The following is a 21,681-nucleotide window of genomic DNA, read 5'->3' on the forward strand; positions in this document are numbered from 1 at the left end:
GAAAGTGATCAACTAATATTTGCTTCTTGTGTGTTCTCTCTCTCTCTCTCTCTCTCTCTCTGTGTTTGTGCACACATGCATGCACACAGTCATAATTCAGTATATCCATTATGATTATTCTGCCTGCAGTTTCTGACTATTTTAGGGGGAAAGTTCTAGTAGTAAAAATATTTCTCCATGTCATCTGCCGGTGATTAAAACACTGGTCATTTTGAACAGTTTTAAGTTTAAGTGTGCAGATCAGATTTACAACAATGGTATCTATGAAGGCTGCTTTAACACTGTTTAGGATTGCCGTCAGATAAAATCAATCCATTGCGCACTCCAGGTTAACTCACTTCATCTCAGTGAGCAAGTTGTTACGAAGAATCCTCACCGTAGACACCGAACGGCTTGAAAAAACTGCTTCTAAAATTGCGGTGGAAGATTCTACCATGAGGGGATTTCAATTCTCCCCTCTTCCTATCTTTCTGCTCCTCTGGCACAGGGCAAACATGGTTCCTATGATAGCATGTGAGCGCCACCTCCTGACAAGACAGAGGCAGCATTTGTTTCACCGCCTTACTTGGCAGAAATTCCTGAGAAACATGAGAACGTGTGCCATTTTGCCTTCAATTCCATCGTTTCTAACCTAAAGCATTTTCTTCTCACAGCTACTTAATGTGCGGACTAACTTATCAGCCATGATTCCGGAAGACACCCTGGGAGGCACACTGCTTGCTGGGCTGCCTCTCACCATACTCAGTTTTTAAAGCACATTTTCCAACAGAATCAAACAATGCCCCCACTTTTTGGTCAATTTTTCAGCAACCCTTGAGAAGATGTTCATTCATGTATTTTATGGAAAAGGTTATGCATCCCCCCTTCGGCGGTGATGTAGTTGCAAATTTAGAAGTGCAGGAGCTCTCTATGAAAGCCCCCGCGCGCCTCCTTCAGTATTTCTACACTCACAATTATTCATCAAGTAGGGTGACCATCACCAACACACACCACCGCCACCAATACCCACACTGAGCAAAAATCAGCAGATGCAAACTTAAGACACACAAGTAATTTTGATGCTCCCTGGAAATATTTTTTAGTAGTTAATAAAGCAGAGCGTTTATGAATATTACAGTGGTTGGGCCTGGGTTTGCCCTTCTCAAAAACTCCCCACAGATGACTAATTTATCCTCACCAGTGACTTTATCTGGATGGATGCTTATTTTGATACAATGTCAGTGTTATTTGTCATAAGGATTGCATGAGATCTATATTTTATTTACCTCCCCGCTGCATTTTTAATGGCAAGATTTGTATCTGCGGCAGCAAAGATGGACACCTAAACACGTCCCCCGCCCCCACAGTCACTTAGCTACTTTAATGAGAAACCCACACAGTAACAGGCGTATTGTGACGCACAGCTGACTCTGACATGGAATGCTTGATATTTCCAAGTGTCACAGTAATCTGTATGACCTGGTGATACTCAGGGATGAGCTTCCAGAGGCCAGAACTGGTGCCCTGCCCCCTTCTCCTCCTGCTGCTCTCCCCGGTAACATCTATAATGCAAAACACATGACATGAAGTTGATCATGCTCTGAGTTTCTCCTCCCCTGCAAGTGGCAGCCAGTGCAGGGAAACTTTAAGTGAACTGACATCACGTCAGAAGTACTGAATTATTTGACATTACGGAGGAGGAGGAGGAGGAGGAGGAGACGACGACAACAACAACAACAACAACAACAACAACATGGGGCTGTTTTCATCAGCAGCAAAACAAAGTGGAGGAGATCTGGTCCTGTGGTAGCAAGCATGGATTGTCTTTGCTAAGCAGGATCTGCCCTGGTTTGCATTTGAATGGAGACTATGTAAGCACTGTAAGATATTCCCCATAGGGGATGGGGCCGCTCTTGGAAGAGCACCTGCCTGCTTGAGTGCAGAATGCCCCAGCTTCAATCACTGGCATCTCCAAGATCGGGCTGAGAGAGATTCCTGCCTGCAACCTTGGAGAAGCCGCTGCTGCCAGTCTGTGAAGACACTACTGAGCTGGATGGACTCAGTATAATAATAATAATAATTATTATTTTTACATTTATATCCCGCTCTTCCTCCAAGGAGCCCAGAGCGGTGTACTACATACTTGAGTTTCTCTTTCACAACAACCCTGTGAAGTAGGCTAGGCTGAGAGAGAAGTGACTGGCCCAGAGTCACCCAGCAAGTACCATGGCTGAATGGGGATTTGAACTCGGGTCTCCCCGGTCCTAGTCCAGCACTCTAACCACTATGTTCCAAACTCCTTCATTCCATTTAGTCCCAGCTAGAGTCCGCTCAAATTTGCCCTGAGTCCAAGGGCTGCTTCACATGTAACCATTTCCTACCGTAGAAGAACAACAGGGGCATTTATCACCTCTGATGCAACACATACTTACACCACCACAGAAGTGATATTTATGTAGGAAAACAATCAGGTGAGCAGAAGCCTAATTGACACACTCTTAATATTTACTGATTGGCTATATTTAACATCCCGTCTTCTATCGTTGAGCTCACAGTGGTACAAATAGGGTTTCCAGGGGGTCTCCCAAGCAGGCACTGGCCAGTTCTGCTGGCTTCAGGAAGCTCCCTGCAGCAGATCATGCTCTGAGAATACTGAAGTGCATGCAGGGCACGTTTTGCACACATATAAAGGGTGGTGGTGGTGGTTTGCATAATTCTATGCATAGAATTATGCATAGAAAACGATGCATAATTTGCATAGTTTGTAGCATAATTCTTTCATAACTGTGAATACTATCTGAGTGATTGTTACAGGCTACAGCTTTTTACTGTTATATGTATGATATTTGTGGTTTTAATGTGGTCTTTTGCCTCGAGAAGAGACTATACGTCAGAGATCTCCACTGTATTTCAAGCGGGGGCCACGTTGGCAAGAAACCTTCACCGTGGGAGCCGTTTCCCACTGGGCTGACTCCCGTACAGTATTGGGCTTCTCTCAGTGCTGGGAGGGCCCTTGAGGAGAGACCAAGGAGCCCTCTCTGAAGAGCGCTTGGAGGACAGCACTGGGGAGGACTACACTTCCCAGCATTCTGTGCAGGCCTTCCAAGATGGTGGTGTGGGGGGCTCAAGAGGGCTCCGTTTCTCTTCAAGGAGCCCACCCACACCCCCTGCTGGGCAAAACATAGCACTGCACAGGGAGAATAGCCATCTCCGCATGGTGCCTGGGGGACTGTGCAGAGTATTCCGCTTTGGCCGAAGCTTTGCACAGGCCCGATAAACAATCAGTCAGGGAGCTGCACATCGGGCTGGTGGCCTCACTTACCCTAGATCAACTGGCCTAGGGGTGAGTTGCCGTGTGTGGCAGCAGTATGAGCCTAGGCAAAATCCATTAAAACTGGGTAAGGCCCACCACCCATGAGTTGCCCACCAGAAACCTGGTGGAGCACTGGTGCAACTTACCAGCTATATATTTATTTGGGTTCCTCCTGAAACGGTCATCAGCTAAAATCAGCGCACCCCAGTCACTCTGGTGTCGAATACACCTAAGAGAGAGAGAGAAGTATGAGAAAACAAACGTTATGAAAACAGGGATTTCATAATATTGGCCTACTGCATTCCAAACATTGTGTCAGTCACAGCAAAACCTTACAGAGCTTCAACTCAACACCAGGATATTAACACCTTACTACCCGGAATGTTTTAGTCCATCAAAAGTGGAATTCCCACCCAAGGGTCAACGCCAAACCCACCTGTCGGCACAACCGTTGCGAGATAACTTGTGGGGTAAAAAGCAGAGAGCTTTATTCGCTTAACTAGAGACATATAATGCCCTCCAGTAAACAATACATGGCGTGGGACACAACAAATAAGAAACACATCACACTAAATAGTTAATACTTAGTATTTGGTAAATGAGTTATATTTAATAAGAAATAATGAGCAACAATCATAACAGCAAAACAGAAGCAGCGCTAAAGCAGACTATCAAATCTCATCGGATGTTGAAAGCCTGGAAAAATAAAAAGGACTTTGCCTGAAGCTAGAGAGACATTAACAGAGGCTTCAGGCAAATCACCCAGGGGAGAGAATTCCATAGATAAGTGTCACTATGGAGAAGGTCCTGTCTCCCAATGCCACCTACTTCAGGAATGGGAGCAGGGATGTGGGGGCCTTGGAAGAAGAAGCAGTCCACATGTAGGTTGTTTTGGGAGCTGGTGTTCCCTCAGATACCCAGGTCCCAAGCCCTGTAGGGCTTTTTAAGGTGAGCACCAGGACTTTGAATCGGGCTTGGAAACTGACAGGGAGCCATGGAGCACAGGCAACGCTCCGTCTCAACAGCATCGGACAGCTGCGTTTGCACTAACTACAGTTTCCAAACAAAGGCAGCCCCACGGAGAACGTGGGTTGCAGACTACACAGAGTCTAGAGTTGTTTTAAAAGGTGCCATCGGGAACAGCACACTAGGGTTTTCTGTGGCCACAACCCACCAGAACTTCTTGTGTACTTCCCAATTCCACTGGAGCTACTGTCGGAGAAGCTCCTGGCAGACTGTACCCTCCGTCTCATATGCTCAGACCAGAAATCAGATCTGAAAACTAGTTCACCTTCTTGGAATCCTGCAGGTGGGCTTTACAAGGACACTTTCATCCTTTTCAATGGGACTTTCAAACTTCTTAAGACAGGGAAGGGGAGGAATAGCTACCAACGAAAGCAAAGCACAAGATTCCTTCCACCTTTTCATTTTTCCACTGCTCTAGTAAGTATGTAGTTAAAAGTAAATGTATTGGGCCCACTGGAGACATATCCCACACCTTTCAAGTCAGTCACCTGGCCCATGCGCAACATCTGGCCTACTCCCTCCCACCAACGGTGATCGTGTTTCATGGAGTTGCGTTACTTCATATACTCCAACAGCAATACAAACACACCACATATGGGACTAAAGTTAGCTCGCGTCAATCTCCTGAGGAGACTTATTTGTCCAATCATATATCTGAATGCAAAATAAAACCTGTGGAATACTGTATTCTCTACATGGGCAGGTCCTTTGAACCTGCAAACTTTGACTAGGGTTCCGTTTGTCAGCTCGTCTACGTTTTCAGGAAGACTCATAGGACCAATTTCTTACAGCAAGGAGATTTTCTGGAATTACTTTGCATGTGAAACTAGACCATTGGAGGAAGATTAGGTTTGCCTAACACGTAAATGTAAAGTTGTGACGTCGAGTCAGTTTCAACTCCTGGCGCCCACAGAGCCCTGTGGTTGTCTTTGGTAGAATACAGGAAGGGTTTCCCATTGCCTCTTCCCGCACAGTATGAGATGATGCCTTTCAGCAACTTCCTATATTGCTGCTGCCCGATAGAGGTGTTTCCCATAGTCTGGGAAACATATTAGCAGGGATTCGAACCGGCAAACTCCGGCTTGCTAGTCAAGACATTTCCCCGCTGCGCCATTAGGTAGCACTCTGCAATCCCACTGCATGACGCACCCCCTTATGATCCATTTCCATGTGGATTTTCACTGCAAGCTGTACCTTACAGTGGAACATTATTTATTTTGAGATCTTCTATCCCACTTTTCTTTCACTGAGGAACTCAAAGTCATCTCGCACAAACAACAGCACACAGATATAACATCAACCAACATGACAAAATATTATAATAAAGTCACAATATAGGACAGACTGTATAATATAGCACAGATTATCCTCTCAAAAGCCTCCTTAAAGAGCCAAGACTTCACCAGGCACTGGAAGGCATATAGGGACAGGACCATATATGCCATATGACCTCTAAGGAGGGCATTCTAGAGCAGGGATTCTCAACTTTGGGTCTTCAGATGTTATTGGACTTCAGCTCCCATAATCCCCAACCAAAGGCCGCTGGGGATTATGGAAGTCCAGTAACATCTGGGGACCCAACGTTGAGAATCCTTGTTCTAGAGCAAGGACACAAGGACATTCTAGAGCAAGGACATTTTCACAAATGAAAATACCTGAAAGAAGAAGGAACATAGGGGCCCGACTTCACCTTTTCACCCCAGGGCCCACTCCAACCTTGCTATACCCTTAACTTAGGGTGTTATAGGTAAGAACCAGCACTTTGAACTGAGGCCAGAGACGAAGAGGAAATGAAATCATGAATGAAATGTGTTCTAGGGAGGGAGAAAGAGCTATTCTGCAACTGTTAGTTGCACTGAGGTTGGCACAGGGACCTCTGCTCTCTCCCTTTTCGCACAAAAGCAAAGGACAGTCAGCCTGGTTAAATCCTGATTTAAATCCAACTTTTAAAGGCTCACCTCTTTGCTCCTGCATCCTCTTCCCTCTACCTTTCCCCTCAATTCCCTTTCCCTTGTGTGTCTTATTTTTAAAATTGTAAACTTGAGGGAAAGGCCCATGACTTTCTTTCATGTACAATTCTAAATGTATGGCAAAGAGAGGGATGCACGACAAATAGAAGGAATAAGGTAAAGGACACCGTGCAAAGCAGGAATAAGGTAAAGGACACCGTGCAAAGAAGGAATGTCCTTTACCTTATTCCTTCAATTCTAAATGTAGGCAGCATACAAATTATTGTGGTTAGTCTGCGGATTTCTAAGCAAATTTTAAAAGCATTTCCTTCTATATTAGAGCATTGGAGGGAAGTGTTGGTAGAAATCAGGCCCCTTTTTCATAAGGCTGACAGAAATACCAATGGACACGATTTCCTTGCTCTTCTACTTTGCTTTAAAAAAAAATCTATAGACTTTTAATGTTTCTGCTAAATATTCTTATTCGCTACAGAGGAAAATCCTTTCCCAGACGTACATGTCTGGTTTTACATTTTAAAAAATTCTACAAGCATTAAAAAAAAAAGATTCTACAAGTGTAATTAATAAGACAATAAAACCACATCAGACTGGAAGCTAGATGGCTCCAAAGTAGAGCAGGTATAGGCTACAGTTAATACCACTTTAATACCACTTTGCAAAATGCCTTGTTACTTGAGTCTGCAAAACATGACTTCGGTTTTAGCTGAACTGGTGTACAAGACGTTTAGTCCACAGAGGATGCAGGTCAGAAATGTTTACAAGGTTGCAGATTATAGTACAGCATTGTTTACTGCAAAGTAAGAGAGCCACTGGCGTAGGCGTCAGTGTGAAAAAATGACTTTCTGACCTTCTAGTGTACTTAAGTGCTCCATGCAACCCTGGAAGACTGTACAGATTTAGGGGGGAAATGTGCTGTTTGGTGAGTGGCAACTCATCCTGCTATATCTTTATTAAATTCTGTGCATCTTGGTTCTCCTCCTACGCCGTAGGGAAAGTGATTTCAGAAAGAGATTAGTCGCAGTGGCAGGGATGCTGAACGACTCACAAACCAAGGAGGGACCGTTCTGAGGCCCACACTTCTCAAACCAGATAGGATCTCTAGCAGGATTTGTACAGGTGGTATTACCCCCCACTAGCAGATATGTTCATATGGTGCGTACATAACCCAACATAGCCACAGCAGTGCAAAACCGCCACTAGCAGATATGTTCATACAATGCGTCACTCTCTTCCTCCCCAAACCCCATCTTTTGCATGAAGCCTTTCGTTTAACCTTACACAGTTTCAAGCATGCTGTTGGAGCATGCTGTTGGAGATGCTTTAGCAGTTTGCTGCCCTGAGCAGAGGGTTGGACTAGTACACCCTGAAGGTCCCTGAAGGTTATAGGGAGGAGAGCTGGTCTTGTGGGAGCCAGCATGACTTGTCCCCTTAGCTAAGCAAGATCTGCCCCAGTTACAAATGAAAGGGAGACCACATGTGAGCACTGGAAGAGATTCCCCTTAAGGGATGGAGCCACTCTGGGAAGAGCATCTCAGTTCCAAGTTCCCTCCCTGGTGGCATCTCCAAGATGGGGCAGAGAGAGACTCCTGCCTGCAACCTGTGTAGACAATACTGAGCTAGATGGACCTATGGTCTGACTCAGTATATGGTAGCTTCCTATGTTCCCTTCCATCTCCAATAGTCTAGGATTCTCATTCCCAAGGGAACTGAAGCGTCTAACTCGACTCACCTGCACTTGTCCATTCATCCCTCTCTACCTCATCTCCTACTCCTCCTGAGACATGGGAGCAGATGCCACCAGGACCCAGCCTAAATCTCTCGGGTAGGGACCATGTCCCTCTTGGCTTCCTCTTTGCCACCTCTAGTACACTTTTGGTTTTAAGAGTCAAGTTACAGTAATATAACTCACAACTCACAATATGAATGTGGTTGGCACACTTTTACATAAATCAAGGAACTCAACCCAATCACAGTCTTAGACCGTGCTTTAAAGAGTCAGTAAAAAGTCAGAGAGAGGATGTAAATTAATATATTAGAATTAAGAAAATAATCTTAGATAATTATCCAAACAAAGCACTCCCTGGCAGTATCTCCAAGATAGGGCTGAGAGAGATTCCTGCCTGCAACCTTGGAGAAGCTGCTGCCAGTCTGGGTAGACAATCCTGAGCTAGATAGACCAATGGTCTGACTCAGTATAGGGCAGCTTCCTATGTTTCCAAGATAGTTATTGTTCCCCTGGCATCCTTTTTTCTTTTGTATCCTAACTAAGCAAAGTGGCACCTTTTAAAAAATGGTGATTCTCTTTATTTAGCAGGGGGAGAGCAAATGGCCCTATCCAACCCCAGCACAGCTTCCTTCCAGTGGCTGTTGCTGGTCTCTATCTTATGTTTGTTTTTTAGATGGTGTGCCCCTTTGGGGACAGGGAGCCACTTTATTTATATCTATGTAAACCACTTTGGGAAACTTGTGTTGAAAAGCAGTATATAAATATTTGTTGTATTTGTATAAGGCCTGTGTGTGTTTGCAGTATATGTACAGTGCCTAGAACATTTAAATCATCACCACCACATTCCACTCACCTCCCCAGGGCTTGGTTGAGGGCTCTATAGGCCTGGATTTCATACCACTGGCTACCTGGTAAGAGGCCTCTCACTTTTGCATGCTGATCGTTGTATTTCCTCTTCAGCTCAACCTGGAAAAATTAATATGACACACTAAGAATCATGTGCACATTTCCTTCCAATGAGTTAAAATACGCTAATCTTAATTATTTTATCAAGTAATTGCCGAAAAGCTAAATGGGCTTTTTTAGCTGCCAAAGGCCAAAACAAACTGATTACTCCAATAGTTGTGGCTGAAATAATTAATAAAGCAAAGTCAGATAAAGATAAAGTCAGATATCTAGCCCTCACTATAGATCCAGGTCTGACTTTTACATCTCTGAATATCCCTAGCACAGCATCCCTCCAGTGGCGGCTGCTGGTGTCTATCTTATGTTTCTTTTTTTAGGTGGTGAGCCCTTTGTAGACAGGGAGCCATTTTTTTTTTAAAATTTATATCTATGTAAACCGCTTTGGGAACTTTGGTTGAAAAGCGGCATATAAATATTTGTCGTATTCGTATTTGTCAACGTGACTTCCGATGAAGTTCATGCATGCTCGCCAAAATTTCATTTGAGGATCTGGAAACGTGAGTGTCTGCAGAAAGGGACTTGCATTGTATGCAAAACAAAAACTATTATCATGATGTTCAAACTGCTACACATGACTCTGAGTCAGCTGATTTTTTGCATATGGATGAAATGTACCCTTTGTCGTCTGCTCACAAGTTCTGTTATTCATACTGATATTTTCCCCTTCCCTGAGAATAAGAATACACAGTGATCACAGGCTTGCCTAAGATGCCTGAGTGGCCTTCTGGCCAAAGATGAATAAGTCTTTCGGTCAGCGCTGTGTCTTCATATAATAGCTTGAAAGCAAGGAAGAGAGCCGGATTCTTATCTCACTGCACACCACCAGTTCCTGTTTCACTCCACACAGCCTGCGGATAAATCCTCCAAATGATAAGCCTGCACTGGAGCCAAGTTTATCAAGCATATTTAAGCACTGAAGAAACCCACCTGTTCACCACCCACACACATATACCGGGGTCAATCACGGAGCATAATGCTGGTAGGCAGAGGCTACTGTTTACTACACAACAGTTCAGCACTGCATACCTTGCTCGTTCTGGAGCCTGGGCCCCACCAAGCTCTTAACGCCTTCAAAATGAATACAGCCTTGCATTAAAAATACCTCCAAAGCTACTAGTCCTCAGTGTTTTTCCTCTCTCTTTTACTAGCCTGCCTGCCTGCCCAGAACTATTTGGGTGATGCTGACAACTTATAAGAAAGAAAGGAATATCTTGCAATATACTCTCCCACTCCATCCCCAGTTTCGTCACTTGGAGGTGACTCTTATTCCTCACAGGTGATTAGTTGAGTCTGTTTACAAGCTTGCTGATATCTTCCAGTGTCAAAACCAAAGCCCCTTTCTGCATTATACTGAACAAGACCTCAGATTTACTCTATGCCATGATAGCTGAGGGAGGGTAAATGGGTGTGATTTCCATGCTGCTGGAAAGCACATTCACCCTCCCTCAGGCAGCTGCACATCTGGGTCCACTGGCATCCATGTATTTGATGCCACATTTGCATAGTGGCATTGATTCCAACATGCTTGAGCCTGAATCCGCACAATCACTAACCCCCATAAGAAACTGCCACGCAAGTGTGCTGGAATTTATACGTAGGCCCCACTAGGCAAGCATCATGTCAATCAATTGATCAAACTTTATTACAGTCAACAGACTAACAAAGACAGTACATAATGAACACACACACACACACACACACACACACACACACACACACACACACACACAGTGACTAAGATATGCAGCAAGGATACAGACATCATGTGCAATCTATATATCTCTGGCAGGACCAGGAGTAATACAGTAGGCAGGATGCCATCACTGGGATGGCAGGATCCCATCACTGGGTACAGGTTACACTGCAGTTAGAGATCATCCTTATGTATCTGCTGGGACCATCCATAAGAGGAATTCTGAATCTCAGCTTTAAGGCAAAGTTCTTTAATGCATCATTCCAAAGTCAAGTAAGAAGCTCAGTTCAAGATGGAGAAGAGCAAGAGGAGGTTTAGAAAACCAGCCCAGGCCTGCTGTTCTGTACTCCAAATTGGTTGTTTTAAACGGAGAGACACAAAGCAACATAAGGCAGGTTGATTTCACTGCTCTTTTGTTCTGTATTAACCTTTTAAAACTGACAACTGAAAGGACACGCTTCAGGAGAGAAAACAGCACACTTCTAACCACTTCTGACAGGTAACTTTCAACTCGAATTTGGGGACTGATTCTTTCTTCTTTTTTTAGTGTTATTTTATGTACTTATGCCCTTTAAAACAGCCTGTCAAATTTACAAATTCAAACTTTACAGCCAGAAAATAAATTCAGTTTGATTTCACAGATCTGATATTTGCTTCCGTCACTCAGAATTTATTGATTGGGGCTGGTGGCTCTTTCTTGAGATTTACTGAGCAAGCCCTACCTAGAACATCACCTGAGTAGTTAGAACAATTCCAAATGAATAGCTATAATTCCAGATCCATTTTAAAGGCAATAACAACAACTGTATTTATATAGCTACTCTATAACAAGTGTTCACAGTCTGATATTTTACTTCCCGATTATCAGAGTTGCAGTTATTCACCCAGACACTGATGCACTGTATATGAACAGAACTCTATATTGTATTCTGCTTCTTGTGGCAAAGCCTCTAACACTAATTGGCTGAGATAGTGTGGTGGCAAATGAAAGAGTTCGCAGTCCAGCTGCTGTGAGGGAAGGGTAAACAGTTCAAACATGGGTTTAAAGCGGACTATAAAAAGACTAAGAATTCAATTCTGTAATGGAGTAAATTTCCCTTGTTTCAGTAGAACTTCCAAATTAAAAGTGTTCTGGACTGCAGCTTATATGAGCTGAAATTTCCCCTAACTTCCACATGACTGGGGAGTGAGTTTGGCTGGCAGCTGTGTCCATTTGTTCATGCTTGCAAAAGGAAATGTGGCACGGTAGACTCTCTGCCTGCCTGCCTGCCTACAAAATGTCAATTTAAGGCTCCAGTTGTTATTTTCAAAAACGATTTTTGTAGTTCTTTTTTTTCCTTTCCCCTTTTAAATAGACACATTTTCTACCTTCAGGACTGACCCAAGTTATTTCAGTATTTGAAAATCTAAATGCGACTTGACTCCTGCTAATTAACATGGGGAAGTCCATTAAGCCCTGTTGGATCAGGCCCAAGGTGGCCCATCTAGTCCAGCATCCTGTTTCCCACAGTGGCCCACCAGATGCCTCTGGGGAACCCTCAGGCAAGAGGTGAGGCCATGCCCTCTCTCCTACTGCTGTTACTCCTGCAACTGGGACTCAGAGGCATCCTGCCTCTGAGGCTGGAGGTGGCCTCTAGCCCTCCGATTAGTAGCCGTTGATAGATCTCTCCTCCATGAAGTTATCCAAACCCCTCTTAAAGCCATCCAGGTTGTTGGCTGTCACCACATCTCGTGGCAGAGAATTCCACAAGTTGATTATGCGTTGTATCTCAGTGGGAGGGGAGGGGAGATACTGTAAGATCCCCTATAAGGAGCGTGTCTGCCCTTGTGGTTCTGGGGAAGTGGAGTCAATGGCCCATGTTATCTTGAACTGTCAGTTTTATCGAACTTTGCGGGAGAGAGATATAAGTCCTTTTTTAACAGCATACTCCAGTTGTTCTGAACAGTTCTATCTGGAATTACTTTTGACAGACTGTTGGGATGTAGTATCTTATAACGTGGTGAAGTATTAGTTTCTGGCTAATAAGACTAGGATAAGAAATGTTGAGAAGCGAGATATGGGGTTGGATTGAATTGAATTTTAGATTATTACAATGCATGGAGCCCTCTGTTTTATGTCATGGATGAACTTGGGTGTTATGGTTCTGTTTTATGTTTCAACAGTTTATTATTTTATTTGACCACCTTCGTTTTTAAGTAAAGCTCGCTTTTTTGTAAAGCTTTTGTACTTTGTGTTTTAGTGGTCGAATGACTGTAACAATAAAGATTTGATTTGATATTGGATCAATTGGAATCATAATAAATTTGAACCTGAGAAAAATCTTCTGCTTTTCTTCAGCATGATGTTGTTTGGGAATTATTGATCTGATTAGTGAGTGTTAAAAATCTGTGGAGAACAACAGAAGTTAAAAGATGTTTACATTCAGAATTTCTTTAAATATTAATTAATTATTATTATTTATTCGATTTCTATACCACCCTTCCAAAAATGGCTCAGGGCAGTTTACACAAAGAAATAACAAACAAATAAGATGGAACCCTGTCCCCAAAGGGCTCATAAGATAGATACCAGCAACAGTCACTGGAGGTCCTGTGCTGGGGGTGGAGAGGGACAGTTACTCTCTCCCTGCTAAATAAAGAGAATCACCATGTTAAAAGGTGCCTCTTTGCCTCTGTGTAAACCACATGATCCATTTTTGGAAGGGCGGTATAGAAATCAAGTAAGTAAATAAATAAATCTTTACCCCAGAATATTCTGGTATAAAAAGTAATACATTCAGCTAATTTAAGTGGCATGATTGTGAATGCAAAATTTGGTATCTGTAGGTAACTAGAAATTGTGACCCACAGTCAACAAACTCTTCAAAATAGGTGTGTGTGTGCGCACACACGTGCATGCACACACACTCCCTCATGCCTGCTCGTTAAGGGCTGACCATTCCTTGCAAATCACGTAACAGGTAAAAGGTCAGCACCCGTCACTTTAATGCAATCAGAATCCATTTCACTGTACAAGTTTGCATTAGCAGGCATCACCATGACGCCCAATCCAACATGACATGCTGCATATGTGGAAAAGCCAGACTCTCCTGCTAGCAAATATCCTAAATGTGCAGTAAACCACAGGCTAGAAGGGATTAGTTAAAATGTCAGAAGACAGCCCTTTACTTCTACCTGTTCATCCTTAAAAATATACTCCTAGCTATCAGGCATGCTTTGCAGAGAGAGATCTTCAGCAAGCGGCAGCAGAAGGCCTGGGGCAAGGCATGTCATCTTGTAGCTGTCAGAGAGATTAGGCTTTGATCTATCTAGGAGGTCACGGTCACATTCATATTAGCCGAAGTCTAACAGCATTATACCTGTTAACCACTGTTTCCTTTAATGCTTAATTAGACAGACCTCCCCTGCAACTAAAAGTTAACCAAGAACGTCCCCCCTCCTCCATTTCACCCCACTCCACCCCCGCCTTTGCCGCCTGTTGTTCTACCCAAACGGAGTTTCAAGGAAAAAGAAAAGGCTTTCTACAAACTTTTGCTTTTTGCTCTTGGAGCAGGATGCTGGGGAATGGTTCACATGGCATGAGAGAGAGAGAGAGAGAGAGAGAGAGAGAGAGAGAGAGAGAGAGAGAGCTGTTTTGCAAAGGTTAAGTATGCATTATGCAGAAGATGTTCAGAAAAGGAAAAAGAGAGAGTGAGAACAATGCGGGGTGGGGGTGGGGGTGCAGGCAGGACTTTTGGGAATGATGGAGAGGTAGAAACAGAGTGTTTCTTCTCCTGTCGCCTTGGGGCAGAATATAATACCAGCAGCACACCCCAAATGACTTAGACAATCGGCACAGGCCACGGGGTGAACACCTCGTCATCAAACCGAGTGCCTTCAGATGAGTGAAGGGAAGGGCTCCAGCAGTCAAGAATCAAAACCCAGGTCAGAGAGAAAACCTGCAGAAATGCCTCTGCCTTTCCCTGTCCTCTGGCTAACAGAAATAATAATAATAATAATAATAATATATAAATATAAATATAAATATAAATATATATATATATATCAGGACAGGTGCAAACTGCATCCTCTCTTGGGTCAAAGAAACAGAGGGGAGGTCACCATGGAAAGAAACGCCACCCTAGACCAGTTCTGTGGATGTTTTATTCGGCGGGCAAGGAGCTGAGGGTTCATGTCCATCTCTTTTTGCCAGTGAACTGTAAGCAACTACGTTAGCTGTAGAGCTCTTTCTGTTTCTGCTGCAAGCCACCCTGGAAATCTTGGCCGAAGGGTGGTATGGAAATCAACCCACCCATCCCTAAAAGTGGAGCTGAGGCCACTATTCTTGTCATGTTTCCATTCTTTTCAGGCCCGACTTTGCAGCACGGGGCTCAGGCAGCCCTCTCTCCTCTTTTCTTCTGGCACGCATCCTAGTATTTACCTTCTTGTAAAACACACTTAAAAGAACTTTCTTTTTCTTTGAGCACACAGCTTGGAGTCCAAAGGCACCCAAGTTCAACACTTCCGCCCTGCCGCTCAGCTTACTGGGTGGCCTTGGATAAGCCACTATCTTTCAGCACCACCTCCCTCACGGGGTCTTTGCCAGTACCAAAGGAGCGGGAGGTCTTTGAAAAGCACTTTTGACACACGAAGAAGTGCTGAAGAACATAGGAACGGCAACGATGACAAATGCTCAGCATCCTCACCCAGCCAACAAAGCCCACTGAGTGACCTTGGACAACATAACTCATAGGGCTGAAGGTGAAACAGTGCCGCTTGTCTGGAATCTCAGAATGTTAGAGTCGGGAAGGCACCCTAGTCTGCGAGCCTTCTAGTCCAACACCTTGCTCAGAGCAGGAAATGAGGGTGGGAAAGAAAATCTAAGGATACAGCGCAGTCTGCCCATCCACAATCTCCAGACAAAGTAAAAGCTGCCAAAGGAGAACATTCCGTTTGGTGACTCCATTTCCGTCTTCTTGGCTTAGGGAGGATCCACAGAATGAGCTATCACCGTCTTTGACTGAAGCATCCCTTGGCAATATGAAGTCACCCGGTTAGATGCATCCACCGTGTTGTGCCTGTTGGAGTGGGGAGGCCCCGGCCGTGCAAGCAGTGTTCCTCACTGAACAGCCTCTGGGGCCACTGGAGGCCCCCATCAACCCTCAGCTCCCTGACTAATTGTGTGTTGGGCCAGTGTGGAGCTTGCGCCAAAACTGAATGCTCTGCACAGAAATGACTCTTCCCACGGTTGTGCACAGGGCCCTGGGAAGTGTAGCCCTTCCCAACCCTTTCCCCACAGGGGAGTGGACTCCATCTCTCTTAAAGAGCCCTCCCAGCACTGAGAAAAGCACAGTATTGTGCAGAGGTCAGCACAGTGGGAAATGGCTCTCACACCGAAGGTTTCTGAACCAAGTGGCCCCTGCCTGAAAGCAGAGAAGATCCCTACCGTGCCGCATTGAAACTCATCCTTTCCCTTGCCAAGATATGAGAAACAGCAACAGCGCAAGAGAGTCCGGATGACAGGAAGGGAGCCTGTGTTACGTAGGGAAATCCCAGAAGCACAGTACCATGCTCTCAGCCCTGACTGACTGGGCAGAGCAGGAAGCCGAGGAGGGCCAGTATTAACCAGATTATCCCGCAGTCATAACGATGCTGGCTCATAATTTGGGCAGCTGATGGACAGAAAAAATACACATGTACATTTTCCGGAATGTCAGAGTGACTTGTGCCTCCAGCCATAACTTGAAAAACCCCTGCGTCCTCGGTATAACAAGGCTGAGAAAGGCTGGGTTAGTTCTGCAAGCAGTTGCAACTGATGTGATTCTCAGGGCCCATGACGCTTGGAGCTCTAAGGAGATTATGATACCCTCATATAAACAAAATGTAAGATCAGATTGGCACCGTTTTATTCTCGAGTGATAAAGGCCTTTTAGGAGCAGAAGTTCAGCCCATTAAATAAATATGAGGCCTAAACCTGTTAGAACGCAAGGATTCGAACCATTAAGAAAACTCTGCCTCAGTAAAAATAAACACTTTGTCTGCCAGACACTCATGCAGCACGGTTTTATCTTTAGCCAAAGCAGAAACCTTTCGACCCAAAACAGTTTAAAGCAAAACCACACTGGAGCAGGAAGAAGGCCCACAAGGAACGCTTTCCGATCAGTATCAACATACTGTAAACACAATTATCAGGGCAACTATCACAATATAAATTTCGCTGACAAATTACTGCTTTAGGCTTTGTACACTGCATATTCTAAATACAAAAAAGAGGGTTTTTTTTTCCTAAAAAGCTAGCCAATTTTTACCATTTTTGAGAAAGGAAGTTTAATCTTAGACATATCTTACTGAAATGAATGGGGGAAAACAATCTAAACTAGGCTTTCACTCTAGCATTTCTTCCCTAAATAAAGTGGCATTTTGACTGCTACAAGAGAAACAAAACTGAGAAAGAAGCAGCAATGACATGACAACTCTGAATTAAAATAAAAACCACTCGCAGAGCGAGCAACAATAAGAAAGCACTCAAAACACATCATTTAAAAACCACCAGTGTGTGTTTATGGTTCAAAACTGGAGTGCTGCCACTAATGGCTGTATAGTGAAGTGACTCCTAATTCACTGCAATATATCAGTGGTTTTCAAACGATTCCAGGGAACTCTGGGATTCTTCAGAGGCTTACTAAGGCTACTTCAATCTTTCTCTATATTTCTCTAAGGCGTACCCGTCGCTAATCCCATGTGTGGCAACTCTCACGAGAGTTCACAGGCGAGCTTCTGGCAGGGGGAGAGGAAAGCAGCAGACAGACTTCCAGGAAGGGGGGAAAGAAAGGGGGGGGAATGGCAGAGGCAGTGGGGAATAGAAAACGGTGCCAGTGCCAGGCGGGGAATAAAAACAACGGCGGCGGCAGTGGGGGCTGAGAACAGAGGGAAAACCAAGAGGGAGGGGGGAAGGGGGGGAGAACTAGAGGCGCAGGTGCCCTGTGCTTGGCCTAATTAGTTTATTATTCTTTATTACGTCTTCATCACACCTTTCCTCCAAACAGATCGGGAGGGTGCTTATAGTCTCCCCCTACACAAGCATTCTGGGGTTGCTCTTCTGCACCAGTTGAAGCTTCTGGGAATGCCATTCTGCACCAGTCGAAGCCTCACCTACAGCACATTACAGCAATAACTACACCCCGCCCCCCACTGTGTAGATCGACCTGTAATTTCACTCTTGGCGACTGCCAAGCAGACCTAAGAGTCCACCACCAATGTGGGAAAGCGAGTCCTCCAATTTCCGTCTCTTTTTCGAAGTGAAATCTTTTCAGTGGGAGCAGCATTAAATGCTGCACTGCCACCCCTGTTCACACAGGGATCGCATCTGTGGCTAAGCAGTGCATGCATAAAAACTTGAGGCTGCCACAAGAGCATACTCTGAAGATCTGGGCTCCTCACTGGGGTCACTAAAAGCTAGATCTGAACACACTATCTGAACACACACTTCTGGGGCTAAGAGATTAAGGGGATGCCTTGGAGCTACTGCAAGGGCAAGCGATGATAAAAGGCATCAAAAGGCTTGAACTGTACAGATGAAAGCTAAGTGGAGATTCTAACAGCCATTTTATACGTTCTGCCCTTCCTTAACAGGATGTTTAACTAATCCTGATTCAATGATACAACACTTAAGCAGTGCTTAAGGCAAGCTGGAGGAAACCCATGCCAGAAGGTGGAGGGGATGGAGGCAGGGGAGGAATACATGATTTCATAGCCCAATCCTGAACAAACAGCATTTAAAGACACTTCAGAGATACCTTAAACTGCCTTATCTCATACAGGCCTGGCTGTTGCCTGAGATCTTCTTCCAAGGCCCTTCTCTGAGTACTCCTGCCTTCAATTAGGAGACTGATGACTGGAGAGGAGGCATTTTCTGTGGTGGTGCCCAAAGAACTCGCTTCCTAGGCGTGTTTGCTCGATGCCTTCATGACTAACTTTTGAGCACCGAGCAAAGTTCTGTTCTCCTGGGCTTCAGTTGTATGGGAGATCTTTTTCATTGGTTTTAGCAGCTGCTCTCATCTGGCTGCTCATTTGCCTTTGTATCTTTTGTAGTTTTTATTGGTGTTTTATCAGGAGGTTTGTTTTGGTCTGGTGTTTGTTTATTATGTTGCAATATATCTTGTTTTGTTAACCACTTTGAGCATACTAAGTGAAAGGTGTGGTATAAATCTCACAGAGGGAGATTGTTCTGTTCTTCATATATTTAACTTATGGCCTTTTCCACGAGGGTGCTTAAGGCAGCTAACAACATCAAACAAAGCAATTTACATTAATTTAATACACAGTGTGGCCTTACTCTGCACCCTTCATATGGACATATGGGACTTTTGTACTTGTACCAGTAAACACAACTATAACCCTATGTTTTCTAAATCTACTCCCAGATGGGTTACTATTACTCGACTTATGAACATAGGGAGCTGCCTTCTACCGAGTCAGATCATCGGTCCATCTAGCTCAGTACTGTCTACACCAGGGGTTCCCCAACCTGTGGTACCCTAGATGTTGCTGAACTACAACTTTCACAATCCCCAGGTATAATGTATTGTGGCTAGGGATGATGGGAATTGTAGTTCAGCAACATCTGGAGTACCACAGGTTGGGAACCCCTGGTCTACACTGACTGGAAGCAACTTCACCATGGTTTCAAGCAGGAGTCTTTTCCCAGCCTTACCTGGAGATGCCAGGGAGTGAATCTGGGACCTTCTGCATCCTGTGCGCAGATACTCTTCCACTGAGCTATGGCCTATCCCCTAAGCACAGGCCTGCTCAACTTAGGGCCCCCTGGCTGTTTTTGGACTACAACTCCCACAATCCCCAGCCACATTGGCCAATAGCCAGAGATTATGGGAGCTGTAGGCCAACATCTGCAGGAGGGCCAAAGTTGAGCAGCCCTGCCTAAGCAGAATATCTTACAGCGCTCACACATGTAGTCTTCCATCCAAATGCAAACCAAGGCAAACTCTGCTTAGCAAAGAGAACAATTCATGCTTGCTCCCACAAGACCAGCTCTCCTCTCCACATGATTGTGGTTACTTAATTTATTACATTTTAGCCCCTTCCTCCAAAGAGCTCTGGACAGCACATATGGTCATCCCTTGACTTTCACAATAACAATAACCTTGTGACACGGGCTAGGCGAAGAGTGGCTGTCTGAAGATGACCTGGTGAGCTTCATGGCTATTGGGGGACCTGAATGTGGATCTCTCTGGTCTAAGTTCAATGCTTTCACCACACCTCACCTCCCATCTGAGATGCACAGCCTACCTTGATTCTTACCCTCTTTGCACTCTTGCTTCCTGTGACAAAGAAAGTCGAGCAGGCTTATAAAACACTTTCCAGTGTTGTCAAACTACAGCAGGCGGTCTCTCTGAGATCTTGAAGTTCTGCGGCTTTGACAAAGCATGTAGCACATTCACCCCGGGCCCATCTACTCATCACAGCCGTGCCGGCTTGGAGGGACTGCGAACAAGTGACTTGATTAAAATCTAATGCAACCAAAACTCTCCTCTGAAGAGAAAATCCAATCCATGTCCAGTGAAGCAGAAGTGAAGAAAAAATCAAACAGCTTCCCTTGAGGTACAATGCTGCTCCAGACGCTCCCTGCCACTGCGTCTCAGGTGAAGTGGTAAGTGTCAGTCATCCTGACAAATCCCCAGGGTGATAGCTTCACTTTTAAAGCCTTCAACATACTTTGACAGTCAAGGAAAAACTTAAAGGTCAGCACTACTTGCTAAGGACAAGCTAAACACAAGAAAATCACTTTGGATTCCCACCCCCACCCCCCCGCTCTTGGATCAGAAAAGTAAACTACTGAAGGGAAAAAGGGAAAGTTTGCCTCCATCCTGTGGTTTATCCAAAAGCTTCACTGAAGGGCACATTTAGGGAAAGCTTTTGTAAGTGATGCCCGTGAATTGACAGAGGAGATGTGCCATCCCTGAGCCCTTAATCTGAACTTCAGCCTGACAGCAATACTGCTGTCTGGCAAAGATTTTTTACAACACAGCGTCAAACTACAGGGAGCCCTCAGCACCCTTATCAGGCAATTTTCTTTCAAGATGTCTGCACTGTAATTAGGAGCTACAGTGATGCAGTGGCACTACTGCACAATTCTTGTTTTGAGAAAACGGCATTTCATAAAATTTCAGGCCCTTTATGGGCCTCCGAACCGGTCCAGACGGCAGGTGGTTCTGCAGGTTCGATGGTGGAGTGTGTGTGCCGCTTTAAGGGTGAGAGAGGATGCACTCCCCCCCCGCCCCACCCCGCTGAGTTTTCCTCTCCGGTGCCTGGTTTTCTAAACGTCCATCGGGGCAGCAGCATACCTCCCTGCTGCCCCATTTACTGCGTTTCCCAGATGTACCTGGAAGTTGCGGACACACGTGTGCACATCGCGCGCAGGCTCGTCCGATAATTCCGGGTATATCTGGAGAACATAGCGAATAGGGCAGCAGGGAAGTACACTGCCACCCCAATGGATGTTTAGAAAACTGAGTGCTGGAGGGAGAAACATGTGTGTGTGGGGGGGGGGAGTGCATCCTCCCCTGCCCTCAAAACTGCACCACCACCCCGCCGGTTCTGTGCACATCCCTACTAAAGGCACAGAAGGGAAATAACCTGCCTAGCGAGCAAGAGGTTGCCGGTTCGAATCCCCTCTGGTCTATTTCCCAGACTATGGGAAACACCTATATCGGGCAGCAGCGATATAGGAAGATGCTGAAAGGCATCATCTCATACATCACTGGAGATGGCAATGGTCAACCCCTCCTGTATCCGACCAAAGAAAACCACGGGGTTCTGTGGGCACCAGGAGACGACACTTTCCCTTACCACTGGGAAGGGGTGATTATCATATTAGAGCACAAAAGCTGCTTTAGCCCCATTTGTCCTGGTAGTATCTAGAACAGGGGTGGGGAACCTTGGCCCTTCAGCTGTTGTTGAACTACAACTCCCATCATCCCCTTATTGTGGCTGGGGATGGTGGGAGTTGTAG

The 21,681-nt window shown here is 45.0% G+C and overlaps 1 protein-coding gene across 7 annotated transcripts in view; it reads right to left on the reverse strand.

Annotated features, from left to right (window-relative positions):
• The window catches only part of BRIP1 (BRCA1 interacting helicase 1), a 294,634-nt gene that overhangs the window by 144,795 nt on the left and 128,158 nt on the right, over positions 1–21,681 (reverse strand). For all 7 annotated transcript variants that reach the window (XM_053274533.1, XM_053274532.1, XM_053274536.1 and 4 more), the window contains 2 exons: positions 8,868–8,980; positions 3,439–3,521 (listed from right to left, as the gene is read on the reverse strand). In XM_053274533.1, coding sequence (XP_053130508.1) covers positions 3,439–3,521; positions 8,868–8,980 — 196 coding nt within the window. The remainder of the gene's footprint in view (positions 1–3,438; positions 3,522–8,867; positions 8,981–21,681) is intronic.

Source organism: Hemicordylus capensis, chromosome 12, assembly GCF_027244095.1.
Source record: "Hemicordylus capensis ecotype Gifberg chromosome 12, rHemCap1.1.pri, whole genome shotgun sequence".
In the NCBI taxonomy this organism is placed as follows: Eukaryota; Metazoa; Chordata; class Lepidosauria; order Squamata; family Cordylidae; genus Hemicordylus; species Hemicordylus capensis.